Below are 22,326 nucleotides of genomic sequence, written 5' to 3'. Positions count from 1 at the left end.
AAGGGAAGACCTATCTGTGCTACATCAATGGGGGATAATAATTACTTTATTCACTGGGCTTGGTGGTTCACGCCTGTAATCCCAACACTTTGGGAGGCTGAGGCGGGCAGATCACTTGAGGCCAGGAGTTGGAGACCAGCCTGGGCAACATGGCAAAACCCCCATCTCTACTAAAAATACAAAAACTAGCTGGGCGTGGTGGTGGGCGTCTGTAATCCCAGCTACTCGGCAGGCTGAGAATTGCTGGAACCCGGGAGGCAGAGGTTGCAGTGAGCCGAGATCACGCCATTGCATTTCAGCCAGGGCAATGAGAGCAAAACTCTGTCTCAAAATTAATAATAATAATAATAATAATAATAATAACTTCATTCAACCAAATACATTGTACATCTCACCTGGCCTGCCCATAAGCAATGGAGACACTGAAATAAACACATGATTCCTGCCCTCCGGGTCTAATGGAGGAAAGAGATGTACACAGCTATTCTAGAGGGAAATTGACATGAACAGAAGTTCTCATCCTGTGCTCCAGGATCACAGGGGAGGAGGGAGATGCTCCCAGAGGGTCTTGGGAAGACTTTCCAATCTGGTGCTGGAAGAATATTTGCCAGCGATGAAAGGAGAGGAAGGGAATTCCGGGCAGAGGGAAGGGCGCAGGCAACAGCTAGGAGGCACAGATGCAGGCTGGGTATGGAGGGTGCGGGTAGGCTGGAGTACACCAGGGAGTTCCCAGCAGGCTACTAGGAGCCACCCAGGATGCTCGGCAACCTCATGAGTCAGACGAGCAGGACTGTGTCTATCTGGAAGTTTCCAGCCAAGCTAGGTATAACACATGGACACAAGTAACTATGCTGTAAAGCAAAATCCCCAAGTCCTACAATCGTGTCCCAGTGTCCTGGGCCACCACTTTCCAGAAGCAAAGTTATTTTCTCACCCCGTTGTTAAGCACACAGAATAGAGAAGGTACGGCCGCAATCCACCCAAGTGCCCACTGATTAAATAGGAACCCCCGAGGTGAGGCTGGAAGCTGGGGCCAGGAGCTCCACTCTTCCCAGGAGTCACAGAAGTGAGTTCATTTGCTGGCTTTCTAGTTCCTAATAGTCCCTGGGGCTTTTCGGGATGCTCAAGCCAAGTGCGTGGGGCCGAGAGCGACACTAGGATAACACTAGGCAAGGCTGAGCGACCCAGGCTACCCACAGCACGGACTTGAACCGGGTCGCATGCCGAAGCGGACGGGATGGGGTGCACCGCAGAACTGGGGACTCCTGGTGCCGGGACGCGGCGGGCTGGGGCGCCCCACTCTCGGGGCAAGTCTGCAATGCCCGGTGCCCACAAAAAGGACACATCCATCTTTGTCACCCCGAGGCCTGGCACGGCCTGACGGCCCAGGCTCGGTAAAAGTCGGGCGGAGAGAGTGGAAACGCAGAGAAACCCGGGGAGGGCGCTTTAGAACGGGCCAGGGCGCCCGGCTGGGCTGCCCTGACTCTCGGGCGCCCGCCAGGCGTCCCGGCCGCCCCACCACGCCGTCGGAACGCGCCGAAGCTCAGCCCGGGGCGGGCGGGCCGGGAGAGGGCCCGGGGCCCCTGCCGCTGCGGCGCCCCCTCCTGCGCACCCGGAGGGAGAGGCCGCGCGCGCCCGCCCGCTCTTTCTGCGCGCGGCCCTCCCCGCTGCCCCCGCCCTCGCGCCCTGTTTGGAGGGAGCCACCCTGACGTCGGAGCCGCTCCCCCGCGCCGCGCGCCCGCCCGGGGCCGCAGACAGCGCGCAGCGCAGTCCAGCCGAGCGTCGCGGGGCCGCCCCCAGCCCTGCCGGCTGCCTCGCCGAGCCTCCTGGGGCGCCCGGGCCCGCGACCCCCGCACCCAGCTCCGCAGGACCCGGCGGGCGCGCGCGGTAAGTCCCGCCCGGGCCGGCACGCGGGCGCCCGGCTTCCAGAGGCTTCGGCCGCGGGGGCAGTGCCGCGCCCCCCGCCCGGAGCTGCGTCCCCCGGCGCGTCCGGCGGCCGCGGGCACCGGGTGGAGGCGCCGCCGCCGAGCTCAGGAGCCCTGGGGGACCTGGCGGGCGCCTCCGGACGCCGGCGCTGGGGACGTGGGCGCGGCACGGGGTGGCCGGGGGGCACCGCCGCGTCCGGAGCCCGTCCCCAGACTCGCCCCGGGGTTCCGTTTCTCGATCGGAGTTTCCGCGGCCGGGAGAGAGACAGAGCGAGGGAGGGAGATGCGTGGCCGGGCGGGCCGGGCTCGCATGTCCCCCGGCCGTGCCCGGGCCTCGCCGCGCCGCGCCGCGCGTTTCGGCTCTGGACGTTTCCGCCTCCCGCGGCCCCCTCTGCTTCGGTCCCCACGTCCGTGTGTCTGTCTCTTCGTCGCTCCGTTTCCGCCGCTCACTTTCCCCGCGTCTGCCCGTCTCTTTCCGTTCCCCGCCTGCCTCCGTGTTCAGCTGCCCGCGTTTGTGTCTCTGCCTCTGGCTTTTCTCTCCCTCTCTCTGTCTCTGCGCTGCCCTCTGTGGGGGTCTCGCCCTGTGTCTGCGCGTCTCCCTGACCCCCCGCCCTCCGATCCAGACAATCCCCCCACTGTCGGAGGCTCGCCTTCCCCCAGCGGGGTTCACGAATAGTTTCCTGGACCGGGTGCGCCAAACCCTCCCCCTGCCTCCCGCCGGCCCCGAGGCCTGGCCCGGGTCATCTCCCTGGAATTGAGTCTGGGGCAGGGAGAGCCAGCCTTTCCGGGGGCTCAGTTTTCTTAAGAATTCCACCCCCGCGAGGCCGGCTGGACGACAGGCCCTGCTGCGGGCCACCTGCCCGGCCCGCTCCCAGGGCGGGGCAATTCTGATCGTTTACAAGCGGCAGCAAAGGGGGCAGCCGCCTGCCTTGGCGTGGCCGGGGGTTGGCGGGCATCAAGGGAGAAGGCCACAGTTCCAGGCTTTCGGAGGCCCTCGCTCCCCAAGCTGGACGCCACCAGCCTGTAACTAGGGGCACCCCAGGAAAACAGAGGTCAGATCTGGAGGCCAAAGAGTGAGCACTGGCGGGGAAGCAATTTGTCAACAAGGAGCCCCTCACCCTTTGTTACTGCGGAATGGGGCCTCCCTAGACTCCCCCAGATGCTGGGACTGCTTGGGCGTGGTTTGCCTTGAGTTGGGGCCAAAGAAAAGGCGAGGCTGCAGCGTTTCCTGGGTGACCCCCACCCCTCTCCACCCACCCCTGCAAGCTGGACCTCTCTCCCGGGCCTGTGTTTTGGAGGGGTGGACAGGGGAGTAGGTGTTCTGCATCGGCCAGGGATATGGCCTCATTATTTTAAAGTGAAATTTCAGGCTGAGTTTAGCTGCTTCCCCCCACCCACAACCCCAAGGGTCGGAGGCTGCCGGAGCGGGCAGGGTTGTTGGTGAGGTCTGCAGTGGAACTTCTGCTGAGCAGATGTGCAGCCCGGCCCTGCAGCAGCTCATTAGCATGGATTTGTTTTGGAGACTGTTTTTGGTTTGCGGGCAGGAGGGTCTGCAGTAAGGAGGGCCGTGGCCTGGGTTGGGGGGCTGGCACAGAGGTGGCCAGGGCTGGAAGGTGCAGGCAGGCCTGGGTGGCACGGGGTCGGCCCTGTGTGTCTGCCCCCTGGACAGTTGACTCATGCTCTCCCCAGTGCTGAATGAAGGAAGGAAAAGCCATCCTGCCATGAGACTGGGGTCGTGGAATCACAGTGGCCTTAAGCAGTATGCTGGAGCCAGGCTCCTCCCTGGGGGATCTGCTGAAATGGATGTTCCCAGGCCAGGCTGCCCATTTTACAGGTTGCAAATGTGAAGCTTAGGGAGGGGAAGCAAATGGTCAGTGGCTCGAGCTGTAACCATTAGACTCTCCTGACTCCAGGCACACAGAGAGCCAATATATGAGCTTTGGCGAGAACTCATCCTCAAACCCCAGGGTGAGCCCAGGAAACCCGGTCGGGCTGACCAGATCCAGGGCCTGACCTGGGTGAGCAGGGAGCCCCAGGCCTGACACTGCTTTGCCCCTTCACAGAGCAATAATTTCAGTTGCACCATTCAAGGAAGTCCCTGTGCTCATTCCAAGACCTGGAGCGATTGCCCCGCCCTTGCCAAGCCCCAAGCCTAGGGCAGCAGCCCAGCCGCCCTCCACACCCTCTGCGCCCAGCAGCACGCTCAGCCCGACAGCGGGGCACAGCCTGTTCTCTTGAATTTGGATTCTGGAGGAGGCTGTTGTCTCCACGACCCTGTCTTAAGAGTCTGAGTGGGATCTTCCTCCCAGTTCCCACCTTGGCAGGGAATCATGTTGGGCCGCCCTTGACAGTTTCTAAAATCCATTCCCAGCTGTCATCCCACTTGCTTGAGTTTCACCTCAAGGTTTTCCCTAAATCCAGTTTCACTGGGGCAGATGCAGCCCAGACTGAAACAGCCTCAGGACCTGCCAAGGATCCTGTGGGAGCGAGGGGCAGAAGGGAGCAGGCAGAGGCCAGGGAGGATAAGAGGCCCAAGCTAGCACTTAAAGTGACATGGACTGAGGAATTAACTATGATGGGCGATCTCTCCAGAGGTTTCCATGTATTCTTCAGTTTAATTCTCACAGCTGTCCTGTGAGCTGGATATTAGCACTGTCCCCATTTTGCAGATGAGGAAACTGAGGTACAGAAAGGTTAAAATGGGGCCAAGTGATCCTAGCGCTTTGGGAGGCTGAAGTGGGAGTTCAAGACCAGCCTGGTCAACAAAGGGAGACCTTGTCTCTCCAAAAAATACAAAAAATTAGCTGGGCATGGTGGTGTATGCCTGTAGTACCAGCTATTCAGGAGGTTGAGGTGGGAGGATCACTTGAGCCCCAGAGTTTGAGGCTGCTGTGAGCTGTGATTGTGCCACCGCACTCCAGCCTGGGTAACAGAGTGAGATCCTGTTACAAATAAAAACATAAAGATAAAAAGAGAAAGATTAGAATGGCTGAGCTAAGATTTGAACCCCAGTCTGTCATAATTGTGGAGAATGGAGGAGGAGAGCCAGACCCTGCCCTTAGTGAGTGTGGGGGGAGAGGAAAGGTGGGAGAGGCAGGGGAGGGGGAGCATCTGGTTTGAAAGCCACCAGCCACAAACGCCGCGTGCTCGTTGTGCATGCGGACTGTGGTGTCACCTGCATGCTGAGCCCACAGGTAGAATCGTCCATCCCCATCAGCCGGGGCCAAGTGTGGGGAGGTTCCCAGAGGAGGTTCTGGAAGCAGGAGGTGAAGATGGGGAGGGAGAGCCCTGCCTTTCCACTGAGGATTCGTCAGCCCTGCCCTCCACGGCTCTGCACTGAGTGGTTGCTGGAACCGGTAACAGGAAAGGTCTGGTGTGTGTGTGTGTGTGTGTGTGCTTGTGCGGATGTGCATTTTCTTGTGCATATATAGGCATGCTTAAATATGCGTCTGTGTGTTCTGTGTTCATAGGTGGTGCAGATGGTTTGGGGTATGCCTGCTTTTGTGTGTGTGTGGGTCTGGAGTGAATGGATACACTCTACCTTGAAAATCCTGGTATATCTGGCCTTGAGTGACCTTGACTATTCAGACTTAACCCAGAAGAGGAATTGGGGAGGATGGTTCACTTGTTATACCAAAGCCGATCCACTCTCCAAAGGGTTTTGTGGTGGGCAGGAGTCAGGAAGGGGTAAGTGTTCCTTGAAATCTAGGCCACTCCCATGTATTTAGGGTGCGTTTAGGATGCCTTTCCAGGTACTGGAATCCAGGCAGTGGGGCTGGGGGGCCTCAGCAGCAGTGCTGTTAATCGAAGCCCCTTTCTTGGGGGCTGGGAGGCTGTTGCTCCTGGCCTGGCTGGGCCTCGGAGTCCCGTGGGGAGCGCATTCAGGTGCCCAGGCCATGCCTCATACCTGGGGGGTCACGCGAGGAGGGCCAGGCCCTGGCGTCTCAGTTTTGGCAGGCATCTCAGGAAAGAGGCTTCACAGGCCTGACCCCGAAGCTGGCCTTCCTGGGGGACCCTCTGGACCAAGACTTCCAGGAAAGCAACCAGGGCAGGGCTGCTGTGTTTGTTCCCTGCCCTCTTCCCCGGAGTGGGAGCTACGGGTGGGTCACTTCCTGGACCTGTGCCTCAGTTTCCAGAGTGCCAAAATGGGTCTGCTGTTGTCACCTCCCGGGGTATTTCCTTTCTGTGTGGGCGGCAGCTCAGAATGTACCAGGCATTGGCAGGGGGCCGCTCAGGAAGTGAAGGGCTTGGATTTGGGAGTGGTGGGTGGGTGGGGTTGGGAAGACACTGACCTGTGCTAAGGACACCTCCTTTAAAGCCTCACCGCGCCCCCGTGAGGAAGGATCGTGTCACACATACCTTTACCAGGGCTCCAAGAGCCAGGGTCAGCCATGGCCACAAGACGGTTGGCTAGGGAGTCAGGAATGGGATTTGAACTCTGGTCTGTGGAGCCCCCAAGCTTCCAGTCCAGGCAGTGGCTGAACGCTAGGATGCTAACAGGAATGGGAGGCACAGTCGGCTGGGGCAATGGTGGGAGCTCCAGGCCTCATCCTGACTCCAGATTCCATCGTTTCTTGCTTCTTTCTCTTCAGTGAACCTTTTCACCTGCAAGGGTAGCCGGGGGTTAACCTGCTACCGTCCAGGTTCAAATCCCAGTTCTCCTGTTTACTAACAGTGTAAGCCCAAGCAGATTTCTTAGCCTCTGTGTGCCTCAGTTTCTTCATCTAAAAATGGGGGAAAGAATAGGATCAGGCAGTTATTGTAGGACAGAATAAATTAATATTCAGTCACACACCACATAATGATGAATCACGTACACAATGGTGCTGCCATAAAATTATTATTATTACTATTTTGAGATGGAGTCTCGCTCTGTCCCCCAGGCTGGAGTGCAGTGGTGCAATCTTGGCTCACTGCAACCTCTGCCTCCCGGGTTCAAGGGATTCTCCTGCCTCAGCCTCCTGAGTAGCTGGGACTACAGGCATGTGCCACCACACCCGGCTAGTTTTTGTATTTTTAGTAGAGACAGGGTTTCGCCATGTTGGCCAGGCTGGTCTCGAACTCCTGACCTCAAGTGATCTGCCCACCTCGACCTCCCAAAATGCTGGGATTACAGGCGTAAGTCACTGCGCCTGGCCTCCTATAAGATTATAATACCGTATTTTTACTATACCTTTTCTTTCTTTCATGATTGTGTAGTGGCACGATCCTGGCTCACTGCAGCCTCAACCTCCCAGGCCTGAGTGATCCTCTCACCTCAGCTTCCCAAGTAGCTGGGACCACAGGCATGCACCACCATGCCTGGCTAGTTTTTAAATTTTTGTAGAGATGGGATCGTCTTATGTTGCCCAGGCTGGTCTTGAATTCCTGAGCTCAAGCAATTCTCTCACCTTGGCCTCCCAAAGTGCTGGGATTATAGGTGTGAGCCACCATGCTTAGCTTACTATACGTTTTCTTTTCTTTTTTTCTTTTTTCTGTCTTTCTTTCTTTCTTTTTTTTTTCTGAGACAGAGTCTCGCTCTGTCGCCCAGGCTGGAGTGCAGTGGCGTGATCTCGGCTCACTGCAAGCTCCGCCTCCCGGGTTCACGCCGTTCTCCTCCCTCAGCCTCCGTGTGTGTTACAGTGGCCTACAGTATTTAGTACAGTCAGATGTGGTCCAGATTTGTAGCCTAGGAGCAATGGGCTATGCCATATAGCCTAGGTTTGTAACAGACTAGACTATTCAGGTTTGAGTTCACTCTATGATGTTCACAGAGCAACAAAATCACCTAATGGCACATTTCTCAGAGTGCATCCCCATGGCTAAGTGACGCATGACTATAATTGCGCTTTTATATTTAGTTCAGAATTCAGAACCTCTGCTTCCCTCCTGAGAACCATCTCTGACTGCACCAACTCAAAACAACTGCCCCCTATTTACCCATGTCCCTGGACCTCCCCTCAGGGGAATGTCTGAGTGGGCATAGGGTCTGTGCCCCCAGCTCCCTGCCCTCACCCTCGCCTTTCTCCCCACCCTCCTAGAAGTGAGTGAGTGAGTGTGGAACTGCAGGGCCCTGAATGGCCCAGAGCAGAGCCTTGCTTTGCCTGACTTGCTGGGGGCCTTGGGACAGCCCCTCGCAGAGCGGGGAAACTTGGCCTGGGAGATCTCCAACTTTCCTTCCCGCCCTTGCTTTTGGGGAGTCCCATGACTTGCTGTGTGACCTTCAGGGCGGGAGGAAGGGTTGAGAATCTGGGTGAGGCTCTCAAGGCTCAAGAAGGAAAGTACGATCGCTGCTTAAAAAAAAAAAAAAATAGATGAGTTGCTGCTTGAAAAAACAAAAAAGCATAAACCAACAAAAAAAGAAAACTTGCTAGCCAAGAGCCCACCTCACCGGTGGGGGCAGCCTGGGCTCTTCGGGGCTGGGCAGGAGGGCGGGCGGAGGCAGGTGTGTCTGGATGACAGCCGTGTGTGGGAGAGACGTCATCTGGCATCCTCGCTGCCTCCTGTTCCAGCCCAGCCTTGGCTCTGATGCTGGCCCAGCCTTTCCCATGATCCCCTGGGGGGAAGACAGCTGACCTTAGTGGGTGCCTCCTAGGTGCTGAGAACCTTCATTTACTCCTCCCAGTTCTTCTCCAGGGAAGGCGCAATGCTCCCCATGTTAGGGTTGAGAAGGGCAGTTTCTGAGGAGTGACTTATTTCTGGGAGTCACACAGCTCCTAAGGGGAGGGGCTGCAGTTCAAACACTGGGGACTCCAGGGTGCACGCTTCCAGGGGGAGCCCAGGGAAAATGCTGGAGCTCCACACTGCTGGCCCGGGGAGGCCGAGGCCCCAGCGCCCTGCGGAGAACCTGCCAGGGCCTGGTGGGTTGGGTTATAGCACCCCTCTGTGGGTACAGCTGGCCCTGTGATGACCTCAGCTGTGTACTGGAAAGGGTGGAAGGTAAGGAGGGGGCCTTCTGCCTCAGTTCGTCTCATTTCTCCTAACCCCTGCCCCAGCCTCACCCTGATAACCAGTTCCTGATCTCTGGGCCTGCAACCTCCTCCAAAAAGTCGCCATTACCCCATTTCCCAGTAAGCCTCCATTAGCCTCAACCCCGGTCTCGACACGGCTTCAGCCTAGTCCTGACCCACAGCCTCAGTTGTGACCTCTCCTAATTCCAACTCAAGTGCTCACCCCAGCCTCCCTCCCTCCCTCTGTCCCTCCCTCCCTGCCTCCCTCCCTCTTTTCTTTCCTGTCCTTTTTTTCCCTTTCCTTGTCGACAGGTTCTTGCTCTGTCACCCAGTCTGGAGTGCAGGGACGCAGTCATGGCTCACTGCAGCCTCGAGCGCCTGGTCTCAAGCCATCCTCCCGCCTCAGCTTCCCGCGTAGCTGGACCACAGGTGCACATCACAATGCATAATGTGATAATAAAAATATGTTATCACAATGTGATAATAAAAAAATTATTTTATTTTATTTTATTTTGTTTAGAGACCAAGTCTCACTTTGCTTCCCAGGCTAGTCTTGAACTCCTGAGCTCAAGCGGTCCTCCCGCTTTGGCCTCCCAAAGTGCTGGAATTACAGGTGTGAGCCACCATGCCTGGCCCAGGCTACTTTCATTACAACCCCCGTCTCAATTCCAAATCCACATCACTTCCTGCCCCAGTCACCTCCCTGGCCCCCTGTGACCTATTGTTCCTGAGGAGGCAAGATGGGGTCAGATAGAGGAGGGCAAGAGTCCCTGGGCCTCTCCTAAGGGTCTAGGGGGCCAGTCCAGCCCCGGGAGCCCTGGCCTTAAATGGACCTCCAGGACCCTTCAGGTGTGCTGTGGGCAGACCCTGACTCAGGAGTGAGGAAGCCTCCTGCATGCCAGGCTTGTTGAAAAATTCATTGGGTTGCCAGTTAGGGAGGAATCCATTCTATTTTGTTAGGATGTGGTTGTACTGGAAACGTGGGCTTTGTCAGCGAGACCGGAAATGCGTGGGTGAGGGCCTGGATCGTGACAGGAACTCATTTGGGAGGCCGGGGGGGTGAGCAGCCTGTCCGACCTCACTTCCAGCTGCCTTTCCTCCCCAGTGGGCTGGGAGTGGGTCTTATCCCGGCATTGGGGTCCCCTGAGATGGAGACCTGCAGGAGAGGGGCAGGAGCTGGGGGAACTTGCTGGATGGGGAGCGGAGTGCTTGGAGGGGGTCACAGCCCTGCAGGAGCCCCACTCAGCCAGCCTACCTCTAGACCCCTGCTCCCCAGACACTTTATAAAGTACTTGGCTCTGGGCTGGGCCCAGTGGCTCACACCTGTAATCCCAGCACTTTGGGAGGCCGAGGTGGGCAGATCACTTGAGGTCAGGAGTTCGAGACCAGCCTGGCCAACATGGTGAAACCCCATTTCTACTAAAAATACAAAAATCAGCCAGGTGTGGTAGTGAATGCCTGTAATTCCAGCTACTCTGGAGGCTGAGGCAGGAGAATCACTTGAACCCGGGAGGTGGAGGTTGCAGTGAGCCGAGATCATGCCACGACACTTCAGCCTGGGCGACAGAGCGAGACTCTGTCTGTCTCAAAAAAATAGATCAGTAAGGCCGGGCGCGGTGGCTCACACCTGTAATCCCAGCACTTTGGGAGGCCGAGGCAGGCGGATCATGAGGTCAGGAGTTCGAGACCATCCTGGCTAACATGGTGAAACCCTGTCTCTACTAAAAATTCAAAAAATTAGCGGGGCATGGTGGTGGGTGCCTGTAGTTCCAGCTACTTGGGAGGCTGAGGCAGGAGAATGGCGTGAACCCAGGAGGCGGAGCTTGCAGCGAGCCGAGATCGTGCCACTGCACTCCAGCCTGGGCGACAGAGGGAGACTCCGTCTCAAAAAAAAAAAAAAAAAAGCCTGGTTCTGCCATCTCCATGGCCCATGGTAGGATTGTCCTAAATGGGATGCCCAGTCTCAAGCCACCTGACTCCTGGTGCTGGGCTTCTGTGGGGCCACTGGGACCAGGACCTGTCCCCTCTTCCTCCTGACTTAGCCTTACCCAGGCCCCTCTAGGGACTGTCCCAAGGTAAACAATCCCCGACTGAGCGCACTGCTGCCTAGGGAGCCTGATCAAAACGCAGACTCCTACCCACCCTAGAACTTTTACTCCACAAGTTCCTAGGGAATTCTGATCATTTGTCAGGTTTGGGAACCACTGGCCTGGCTCAGTGCACTCATTTTACAGGTGGTGGGGAAACAGGCCTGACTGTCCCCATCACCCAGCACACGTGGACCCATGCCCTTTCTCCGCTGTGCCGTCCTCCGAGGGTTTGGGGGCCTCCTTGAAGAAGGCACTGCCCTCATCTCTGAATCTCTCTGAAGCCTCCTTCCCCTGTGCTTTTTGCATTGGGGGGCATGGGTGAAACTTACCTGGGGCGTCTCCTGCAAGCGGAATCCTTTGACACAGACTGCCCTGCAGCGCCACCTTTTGGCAGATCCTGGTATAGTTTTAGTATCTTGCTCCATCGTATAGCAGGGGAATTTGCAAATGGCCAAGTGCTTAGCTTTGATTGGCTCCCGCTTGACTCACGTGTTACAATGGGGCTAGGGGCAGTGATCTGTGTAGAGCCCTCGTGGATTCGAGTTTGTGTTGAGGCATCTTAGCAATACTGCCTGGTTCAGGGTCAGTTTTTTTGCCTGAGGTCTGGCCAGCCAAGGTGGCCCAGGAATTCACTGCAGGTCAGGTGCGGTGGCTCACGCCTGTAATCCCAGCACTTTGGAAGGCTGAAGCAGGAAGATCGCTTGAGCCCCAGGAGTTTGAGACCAGCCTGGGCAACACGGCGAAACCTGGTCTTTACAGAAATTAGCCAGGTGTGGTGGCCGACGCCTGTAGTCCCAGCAGCTCGGGAGACTGAGGTGGGAGGATCACCTGAGCCCAGGGAAGTCGAGGCTTCAGTGAGCCGTGATCATGCCACTGCACTCCAGCCTGGGTGACCGAGTGAGATCTTTTCTCAAAAAAGAAAACCAAAAAGAAATCACAGCAACGTGAAGGTTAAGGCTAACTTTTCAAACATCGGAATCCTGACAACGGTTGCAGTGGCTTTCCAGGAGACGTGGTGTGTGGCCAGCCCCTCGAGGGTTGTGTGGACAACTTTTTGTGTATTTTCCTGGATGACTCACAGCATCAAAGGGAGAAAGGAGGTAGTAATTGTTCAGCACTTGACATCTGCTTGAACACTTCATAATTGCAATCCTGCGCCAGGCAGTGGCACCATCTCCCCTTTTTAGATGAAGAAACCGAGGCACCGAGATAAAAAGTAACTTGCTCAAGGCAATATAGGAAGTTGTAAAACCAACCAACAAATATGGAATGTGTATTATCTGCTAGGCTCATTTAATATCTCATCTGAACTTCCAGATACCTATCTGATGTAGGTACTACTCCCAGCTCCAATTGTGAGATTCAGAGGGGAGAAATAACTTGTCCAAAGTTGCACTTGATTAGTAAGTGGGAGAGCTGGGGTTGCGCCAAGGAGTCGGATGCCAGAGCTCATGCTGTAACACCGCTGCCCGGCCCCCTGCACCTTGCTGTGCCTCACCTGGCACCTGTGCTCCGTTCTAGGGCTCTGGAGGCCACGGGCATGATGCTTCGGGTCCTGGTGGGGGCTGTCCTCCCTGCCATGCTACTGGCTGCCCCACCGCCCATCAACAAGCTGGCACTGTTCCCAGATAAGAGTGCCTGGTGTGAAGCCAAGAACATCACCCAGATCGTGGGCCACAGCGGCTGTGAGGCCAAGTCCATCCAGAACAGGTGGGACCCAAGGGGTGGGTGGGGGGATGCGGACAGGGGCCCAAGGAGGGAGGAAGAGGACCAGGGCTGCCCATCCCTGCCTCCCCAACAGTGACATGGGCATGGTGACCTCTCCTCCCACAGGGCGTGCTTAGGACAGTGCTTCAGTTACAGCGTCCCCAACACCTTCCCGCAGTCCACAGAGTCCCTGGTTCACTGTGACTCCTGCATGCCAGCCCAGTCCATGTGGGAGATTGTGAGTACTGCCTGCCTGCTCCACCCAGTCTCTGCCTGGAGCCTGCCCTGGCCTTGGCCTTTCTCCCCAGGCTGCTGTATTCCAGCAGATGGCCACAGGGCCTTAGCAAGGCCCCACTGTGTGCAGGGTGAAGGGCTTGTGCTGGGGAAATCTTTGCCCTGTCCCGAGAACCTGGCCTGGCCTGGCTCAGTGGCCTTTCCAGCCTCCTCCTGCTTCCTGCCCTCCTTACTAGCTTGACGCTTAACACAGCCGCCTCCTTTCAGTGCCTCGCACCTCCTCTGTTCGCTCCTACCCAGGGCCCTTGCACCTGTTCTTTTCCCTGCTTGGAACACCACCTCCGTCCCCCTTCTCCAGTTCACTTCTATTCATTCTTCTGCCCTTGGCCCAAGCAGCGTTTCCTCAGGGCCCCTTTCCAGGCCCCCTGACTGGGGCACACCCGGGTACCGTTGGCTCTCAGAGCACGGTGTGCCTCCGCTTCAAGCGCCTTTCACACCTGCAGCCTCTTCCACCTGCATCGGGTGATTTTGACAGGTCTGTTTCCCCCACTAGACTCTGATTTCCTTGAGGGAAATGTGTCTTTGTGTCCCCAGAGCTGGCACAGGGTAGGCGCTCTGTGGGAGGGAGGAAGGAAGAGAGGAAGGGAGGGAGAAGGAAAGAAGGTACTTAGATGGGCGATGTTAGGGGCAGAGTAAGAGGTAGATGGAGTTCCTGCAGAGTGAGCCTCAGCTGGGCTGGGCTTTGGGGCGGGGCTCTTTTGAGGAAGTGAAGTCTGAGCTCAGACCCAAAGGCACAGTTTAGGGCACGTGGTAGTGGTGGGGGCGGTTGGGGAACCTTCCAGGCAAAGGGAACAGCATGTGCAGAGTCCCTGAGGCAGAGTCCAAACACAGGACTGGTGTGAGTGATGCAGGGTCAGGGGTAGGGAGGCCAGCCAGCCGGCAGCACCTGAAGGTCCTGGGCGGCCTTAGTGAGGGGTCAGGGTTTGTCTCCAAGTGCAGGGGGATGGCGGCGGTGGGGGCGATTTTAGCAGGGGCAGGCCACACTGGTGGCTGCTGGTGGGGAATGGGTGAGAAGGTGGCAGGACTGGATGTGAGGAAACAGCTCTGGTGGCTTGTGCAGGGGTTCAATTTCCCCCTCCCCATGGGACCCCAGCGCTAACTGGGCATCACAGGTGGGCTCTGGGATTCTTGATCCCATGAGGGAGTATTACCCTAGGGGCTTCCTTGCCTGCCCCAGGCCTTTGGGAACATGCCTCCGCTTCTCTCTTGCCCTCTGCAGGTGACGCTGGAGTGCCCGGGCCACGAGGAGGTGCCCAGGGTGGACAAGCTGGTGGAGAAGATCCTGCACTGTAGCTGCCAGGCCTGCGGCAAGGAGCCTAGTCACGAGGGGCTGAGCGTCTATGTGCAGGGCGAGGATGGGCCGGGATCCCAGCCCGGCACCCACCCTCACCCCCATCCCCATCCCCACCCTGGCGGGCAGACCCCTGAGCCCGAGGACCCCCCTGGGGCCCCCCACACGGAGGAAGAGGGGGCTGAGGACTGAGGCCCCCCGACTCTTCCTCCCCTCTCATCCCCCTGTGGAATGTTGGGTCTCACTCTCTGGGGAAGAGTCAGGGGAGAGGCTGAAGCCCCCCTTTGGCACTGGATGGACTTGGCTTCAGACTCGGACTTGGAATGCTGCCCGGTTGCCATGGAGATCTGAAGGGGAGGGGTTGGAGCCAAGCTGCACAATTTAATATATTCAAGAGCGGGGGGAGGAAGCAGAGGTCTTCAGGGCTCTTTTTTTGGAGGGGGGGTGGTGGTCTCTTCCTGTCTGGCTTCTAGAGATGTGCCTGTGGGAGGGGGAGGAAGTTGGCTGAGCCATTGAGTGCGGGGGGAGGCCATCCAAGATGGCATCAATCGGGCTAAGGTCCCTGGGGGTGCAGATGGTACTGCTGAGGTCCCGGGCTTAGGGTGAGCATCTTGCCAGCCTCAGGCTTGAGGGAGGGCTGAGCTGGAAAGACCACTGGCAGAAACAGGAGGCTCCGGCCCCATAGGTTTCCCCAAGGCCTCTCACCCCACTTCCCATCTCCAGGGAAGCATCGCCCCGGTGGCACTGAAGTGGCCCTCCCTCAGTGGAGGGGTTTGGGAGTCAGGCCTGGGCAGGACCCTGCTGACTCATGGCACGGGAGCTGGGAGCCAGGCTCGCCGGGCCTTTCTCTGGCTTCCTTGGCTTGCCTGGTGGGGGAAGGGGAGGAGGGGAAGAAGGAAAGGGAAGAGTCTTCCAAGGCCAGAGGGAGGGCGACGACCCCCCAAGACCACCCCTGAAGACGAGCATCCCCCTCCTCTCCCTGTTAGAAATGTTAGTGCCCCCCACTGTCCCCCAAGTTCTAGGCCCCCGAGAAAGCTGCCGTAGCCTTCCGCCCTCTTCCCCCTCCCAGGGGTGCTGTTTCTAAATATCGATGGGTGTGGGAGTGAGGGGTTACCTCCCTCGCCCCAAGGTTCCAGAGGCCCTAGGTGGGATGGGCTCGCTGAACCTCCAGGAACTCCAGGACGAGGAGGACATGGGACTCGCGTGGACAGCCAGGGTTCACTTGGGCTCTCTCTAGCTCCCCAATTCTGCCTGCCTCCTCCCTCCCAGCTGCACTTTAACCCTAGAGGGTGGGGGCCTGGGGGGAGGGGCAGGGCAGGCGGGCCGTGAAGAAAGGCCCTCGTTGCCCAGCACTGTGCGTCTGCTCTTCTGTGCCCAGGGTGGCTGCCAGCCCACCGCCTCCTGCCTGGGGTGGCCCGGCCCACCCAGCTGTTGTGGTGCGGGCTTCTGGAGCTTGTCACCATTGGACAGTCTCCCTGACGGACCCTCAGTCTTCTCATGAATAAATTCCTTCAATGCCTGTGTTCTCCTCACTGACTGGCTCTGCCAACCCAGGTTCTCTGGAAGTGCCGGCAGCGAGGCCCAGGGGCGGCAGGGCCTGGGCCCAGGCAGTGGGGTGCTCAGCAGACCTGCCTGGTCCCCACGCGGCGCCACCGTCTCTGCCTCCTTGCGGCCCCCATGCGGCACCACCGTCTCTGCCTCCTTGCGACCCTCTCCCTGTCTTGCCCTGTGCACCCCTGGCTCCTGACCCTCTGTCTCCCCAGGTTTCACCTCTTTCCTTGGGTGCCGGTTTCTGGCCTCGCATACACCTTGGGGTCAGCCTCCAGCACTGGGCTTTGTGGATTTTGGCCCCTGGTCTCCTGGGTTTGCCTCATGCCATCCCTTCACCCACACAATGGCCCAGGATCAGCCCTTGCCTGGGCCTGGCCTGCCTGGCCCCCTGGGAGAAGGGGAAACGGACAAAAGTATTGGTTACAGATTAATATATAGGGTTGGGCCCTGTGCTGGGTCCTCGCCCAGTACGCACCACCTCCCAGTGATGCGGATATGGCCTCAATTTATAGATGAGGCATCCGAAGAGCAGGTGCTAGTAAATAATTTTCCCAGGGTCATGCGGTGAAGAAATGTCATCAGCAGGACTGGAACCCAGGCATCGGCTCAGGGCCCACACCAAGCTTGGGCACGCCAGCACTCATTTGATCATTGAACAAGTCCATAGTAGGACATTTCACCTTTGTTTTACAGAGTGGGAAACTGGGGCTCTGGAAGCACAGGTGACTCGTATAAACTCGCAGTTTCCTTGACTCCTGACCTCACACCTGGACACTTAATGGCAGCACAGTCTTGGGCAGGACCTACCTTCATCCTGTGTCTGGAACAAAGCTGGGAATACATTCATAGATAAATAAGGGCTGGGCACAGTGGCTCACGCCTGTTATCCTAGCACTTTGGGAGGCTGAGGCGGGAGGATTGCCTGAGCAACAAAAAGTGAGACCCTGTCTCTATAAAAAGTCAAAAAATTAGCCAGGTGTGGTGGTACGCATCTGTATTCCCAGCTACGTGGGAGGTTGAGGCAGAAGGATTGCTTGATCCCTGGAGGTCGAGGCTGCAGTGAGTCATGTTCGTGCCACTGTACTCCAGCCTGGGCGACAGAGCGAGACTCCGTCTCAAAAAAAAAAAAAAAAAAAAAAGAGGAAAGGAAGGGGAAGGGGAAGAAGAGAAAGGAAGGAAGAAAAAAGAAGCCTATAATGGTCTGCTGGAGATAAAGCAATAAAGCAGGAAGGTGAGTTGGCCTGGCTGGTGCAGCCTGGAATGCCAGCCAGAGTTCAGACTTCATTCTCTTTGCACTGAGACGCCCTAGAGGTGTCTGTGCAAAGCTGGGTTTCAGGAGACTAAGTTAGGCTGGAGGAGGGAGATGCTGGGGCTATCAGCGGGGACTGCAAGGCTGCAGGCGGGAGAGGGTGGGGCCAGTTATGTCAGGCGGTGGGGTGGGAGAGGCCGGGCTGTGAGAAGCGCTGCTGATTGGATGTGGGAGCCCAGCGAGAGGGAGTAGCCTGGCTTGAGAGACGTCAATTGAGAAGCATCCCTTGGTGTGCCACCTTCCGGGGATGGAGGGAATTGCATCCTGCATCCTCCCCCAGTGAGGAGGGACTTAAAAAGTCCTTTTTAAGGCTTTTTAAAAGCTATTAATAGCTTTTTAAATATTAGCTTAATATTAGCTTAATATTAATTAATTAGCTTAATATTAATAGCTTTTAAAAATATTAATTTAATTAATAGCACACCTGGCTATTCACAGGTGTGATCATAGCTCACTGCAGCCTTGAACGCTTGGCCTCAAGCAATCCTCTCACCTCAGTCTCACAAGTAGCTGAAACTAGAGTCATGCATCACCACACTCAGCTAATCTTTAGGTCTTTTTTAAAAATAAAAGATATCAAGTATTGTGGGAAAAGTGAAAGCAGAAAGACTAATATTCTATGCACTACATACAGATTTTTACAAAGCAACATTTATCAGAGACGGAGTCTGGCTGTGTCGCCAGGCTGGAGTGCAGTGGCGCAATCTCGGTTCACTGCAACCTCTGCCTTGTGGGTTCAAGTGATTCTCCTGCCTCAGCCTCCCGAGTAGCTGGGACTACAGGCGCATGCCACCACGCCCAGCTAATTTTTGTATTTTTAGTAAAGACAGGGTTTCACCATGTTGGCTAGGATGGTCTCGATCTCTTGACCTCGTGATCTGCCCGCGTCGGCCTCCCAAAGTGCTAGGGTTACAGGAGTGAGCCATCGCGCCTGGCCCGGGACTTAAAGTCTTTACAAGGGATTAACGCTGGTAGCAGCGCAGATAGCAATGCAGGCCCCTCTCTTTCCACTTTGTTTGCCTGCATGGAGCCAGCTCTCAACTGGTTTTCTTCCTCTGCTCCAAGCCTCTGAGGAGATTGAGTCTGCTTGGGTTCAAATCCTAGCTGGACCACTTCCTAACTATAGTCTTGAGCAAGTCACATAAGATCTCCAAGGCTCACTTTTCCTATGTGCAAAATGGGGAATAATGGTCGCACCGACCTCACTCTTAGGGTCGCAGTGAGTGTTACGTGAGTCAGGGCACGTGTAGAGCTTGGGACATGCCTGGCTTTAGTAAGACCTCAATGGATGTCAGCTGTTATTATGATTGAGAATGAATGATTGGCCCACGCTGCAGGGTGTTGCACTGATAGTTTTGTTCATTCATTCATTCATTGAACAGATATTTATTGAGAGCCTAATATGTGCCAGAGATCCAACGTGAACCAGACGGACAGATCCCTGCCTGCCTTCAGGGAGTTTACCCAGTTGTTCAGTTGCCTTCTGGCACGGAGCAGCTTTGGGCAGGCTGACAACCTCCCTGGGGCCTTGATTCCTCCATCTCTGTCATGAGGAGCTTGCCCCGGTCCTCTGTGAACTGACAGGCATGGAGGTCTGGGGCAGACGACTCCCTAAAACTCAGCTGTTCCGTAGTGGCACCTGCTGTCTCCTCTGGGGAGGAAGCTCTCATGGCTAGAAGTAATCAAGCAAAAGCTGAGTATTCTTGAAAGTCCCTCTTTACCTTGAAATGTTAAGAGGTCTAGGACTTCATTATTTCATGACCCAAATGACAGTTATAGGAGAGCACACACGAAGCGTCTATAAAGGTGTCAGCCAGGTGTCGGGCTCATGCCTGTAACTCTAGTGCTTTGAGAGGCTGAGGCAGGAGGATCACTTGAGGCCAGGAGTTTGAGACCAGCCTGGGCAATACAGCAAGACCTTGTCTCTACAAAAAACTTTTAAAAATTAGCTGGGTGTGGTAGCGCACACCTCTAGTCCTACCTACTTGGGAGGCTGAGGTGGGAAGGTAGCTTGAACACAGGAGTGCGAGGTTACAGTGAGCTATGATAGCATCACTGCCTCCAGCCTGGGCCACAGAGCGAGACTCTTGTCTCTAAAAAAGAAAAAAAAGCCTCAAGTTCAAGATAATAACAGTATGGCCGCAAGGTGGCACCATGACCCTGGCCCAATCTTAAAATTTTAAATTTTAGCACAGAGCATAGTATAACAAACATCAGTGGATCCATCACCCAGAATGAACAAATGTTAAAGTTATTGCCAGGTTTTCTTTAGTTAGTTTGTTTGTTTGAGACACTGTCACTCAGGCTGAAGTTCAGTGGCTATTCACAGGTGTGATCACAGCTCACTGCAGCCTTGAACGCTTGGCCTCAAGCAATCCTCTCACCTCAGTCTCACAAGTAGTTGAAACTAGAGTCGTGCACCACCACACTCAGCTAATCTTTAGGTCTTTTTTAAAAATAAAAGATATCAAGTATTTTGGGAAAAGTGAAAGCAGAAAGACTAATATTCTATGCACTACATACAGATTTTTACAAAGCGACATTTATCAGGCAAAATTTTTTACTCATCTCATTCACAGCTCCACTGCCTTGGTTTCATAGCAGCAAAGAGGCTTTGCACAACTTCACAGAGCAAGTGGCAGACCCTGGATGATGAACCTGGGTTGCTGGGCTCCAAAATCCTTCCACACAGCACCTCTCAGGGTTGCAGTTGTCCACGTCAGAAATCCCTGGGCTCAAGGAGTTAGCACAGAGCTGAATGCATTATGATTGTGCTGATGGGAACACTAAGGCCAAGAGCTAGGTTTTTTGTTTTTTTTTAGATGGAGTTTCGCTGTTTTTGCCCAGGCTAGAGTGCAGTGGTGTGATCTCAGCTCACTGCAACCTCTGCCTCATGGGTTCAAGTGATTCTCCTGCCTCAGCCTCCTGAGTAGCTGGGATTGTGGGCATGCATCACCACACATGGCTAATTTTGTGTTTTTAGTAGAGACAGGGTTTCATCATGTTGCCCAGGCTGGTCTCGAACTCCTGACCTCAGGTGATCTGCCCGCCTTGGCCTCCCAAAGTGTTGGGATTACAGGCGTGAGCCACCACGCCCGGCCAGCTAGTGTTAACATAGTACCAAAGATACAGACTACATCAGTGTCATTTAATCCCCTCAGCTACTCTGTGAGGTGGGTGCCATATTGTTCTGCTAACTATTACAGAAGAGAAAGCTGTGACCCAAGGAGATGGAGCCACTGGCCCTATAATCCCAGAGCTGGGATGGAGCTGGGATCCCAAGCCAGGTCTTTCTGACCCTCTGGCCAGGCTTGCTGTACTACATTCTGTTCCTTGGGGGCATGGCAGAAATCGTCACAGTGGTGCAGTGTGGTGGCAAGGAGGAAGGACAGGCCTCCTCTATCTGCTTAAAAGATGCTTCTGGCCGGGCGCGGTGGCTCACGCTTGTAATCCCAGCACTTTGGGAGGCCGAGGCGGGCGAATCACGAGGTCAGGAGATCGAGACCACGGTGAAACCCCGTCTCTACTAAAAAATATAAAAAATTAGCCGGGCGTGGTGGCGGGCGCCTGTAGTCCCAGCTACTCGGAGAGGCTGAGGCAGGAGAATGGCGTGAACCCGGGAGGCGGAGCTTGCAGTGAGCCGAGATTGTGCCACTGCACTCCAGCCTGGGCGACAGAGCGAGACTCTGTCTCAAAAAAAAAAAAAAAAAAAAAGATGCTTCTGTGGGCAAGGCTGGGGCTCTGAGCACCAAATAGTGGCTTAGAGTTGGCAGGTGGGTGCTGCAGGCTCTGAGGTGCCTGAGGGGAGGTTTTTGACCATCTGTAATGGGCTCTCTTTGCCATGGGCATCAAGCAGGTCTGGGTTTCATTTCCACTTCACCACTTGCTGCTGGTGATCTGGGGCAAGTCTCTTGGCCTCTCTGAACCCCAGTTTAACGTCTACCTCTCAGCATTATTGTAGGGGTCGGAATAAATAACTGGAGGAGTAGGAACCATATAACAAAGCCCCTGGGGACATCGCAGGAGTCTTCGATTTGGAAAGTATTATTTTTCTGTTTCTGTGGAGAAAAAATGATCCCACCCCGTTCTCTTTATACTACATTTTCTTTTTCTCTTCCTTCCTTCTTTCTTTCCTTTTTTTTTTTTTTTTTTTTTTTTTGACAGAGTCTTGCTCTGTCACCCAGGCTGGAGTGCAGTGGCACAATCTTGGCTCACTGGAACCTCTGCCTCCCAGGTTCAAGCGATTCTCCTGCCTCAGCTTCCCGAATAGCTGGGATTACAGGCGCCCGCCACCAGGCCCAGCTAATTTTTGTATTTTTGATAGAGACGGGGTTTCACCATGTTGGTCAGGCTGGTCTCGAACTCCTAACGTCAGGTGATCTGCCTGCCTCCGCCTCCCAAAGTGCTGGGATTACAGGCGTGAGCCACCGCGCCGGGCCCACTTTCTCTGTTGATTATGCTTATTGTTTATTGTCTGTTTCCTTCCACTAGAATGTAAGCTCCATGGAGGTGCGGATCTTTGTTTTGGCCACTGTAGTGTCCTGATGGGTCAGAACAGTGCCTGACATCTAGTGGATGCGCCTTAAAAGATGCATTGAAATATCTGTTCAATGAATGAATGAATGGCAGTATTAACCTGCACAGCAGTGTTAGGCAGAGACTCTTCTCAGCCAGAGGGGAGAGGACAGAAGGAGGTCACACCCAGGGGAAACCACACCCCGCGCCTCTGCCTGCAGCGACTCTAACCCACCTAGCCTGGGGATTCTCAAATCTGTTCACGCTCTGTTAGACTAGGAGCGTCAACAGCTCAGGGACTTCAACCTTAGTACCTGGCCCCTTTGGCGATTGGGATGGTTTCTGCCGGAAAGGCCCTGGGGAAGGTTAGCTTCTTGCTCAAACTAATGGTGAAGAATGCCCAGAATTACTAACCCATTTTACGGATATGGCAACTGAGGCCCAGAGGGGTGTCGGGCGATTTGTCCAATATTTCCCAACTCCTGGCTCCCCTGAAAGCCCGGTGACCCCGTTGTGAGTGGGCAGGCACCCATTAGGGAGCAGCCCCTGGATAAAGGCAGGTCACAGCCCCCTTCTCCGAGTTCCGCCTGCGCCCCCGCCACATGTGGGTTGGGAGGAGCATCTGAGGGCGTGGGGGCTGCCACAGCCCGGGAGGTGACCCCACGCAGCTGGGGCGCTCTGATTTTCGGCCCACAGGCCCGGGGTGCCAGGACCC

At 55.8% G+C, this 22,326-nt stretch overlaps 1 protein-coding gene across 4 annotated transcripts; it reads left to right on the top strand.

The window, feature by feature from the left end:
* Positions 1-673: 673 nt before the first annotated feature.
* On the top strand, positions 674-15,755 carry NBL1 (NBL1, DAN family BMP antagonist). Of its 4 annotated transcripts, none has more exons than XM_055262259.2 (4): positions 674-842; positions 12,466-12,654; positions 12,778-12,889; positions 14,165-15,755. In XM_055262259.2, exons 1-4 carry the CDS (start codon positions 757-759, stop codon positions 14,426-14,428), a joined length of 651 nt encoding a protein of 216 aa, XP_055118234.1. In that variant the 5' UTR covers positions 674-756; the 3' UTR covers positions 14,429-15,755. The 4 variants fall into 4 exon arrangements, with proteins under 4 accessions (XP_055118234.1, XP_055118236.1, XP_055118235.1 ...); XM_055262261.2 differs by lacking the exon at positions 674-842 and adding an exon at positions 1,682-1,887; XM_055262260.1 differs by lacking the exon at positions 674-842 and adding an exon at positions 3,213-3,480.
* The last annotated feature ends 6,571 nt before the right edge of the window (positions 15,756-22,326 follow it).

Source organism: Symphalangus syndactylus, chromosome 22 (genome assembly GCF_028878055.3).
Source record: "Symphalangus syndactylus isolate Jambi chromosome 22, NHGRI_mSymSyn1-v2.1_pri, whole genome shotgun sequence".
Lineage (NCBI taxonomy): Eukaryota > Metazoa > Chordata > Mammalia > Primates > Hylobatidae > Symphalangus > Symphalangus syndactylus.
The sequence above is the reverse complement of the archived record's forward strand: the minus strand, read 5'-3'. Positions and strand labels throughout refer to the sequence as shown.

Excerpts from the sequence above, each read along its gene's own strand:
- NBL1 (XM_055262259.2), top strand. The coding sequence starts at position 757 with ATGCTCGGCAACCTCATGAGTCAGACGAGCAGGACTGTGTCTATCTGG. Across the intron at positions 843-12,465 it reads GGTATAACACATGGACACAA|GGCTCTGGAGGCCACGGGCA; the intron begins GTAACTATGCTG and ends GCTCCGTTCTAG. Across the intron at positions 12,890-14,164 it reads CCCAGTCCATGTGGGAGATT|GTGACGCTGGAGTGCCCGGG; the intron begins GTGAGTACTGCC and ends TGCCCTCTGCAG.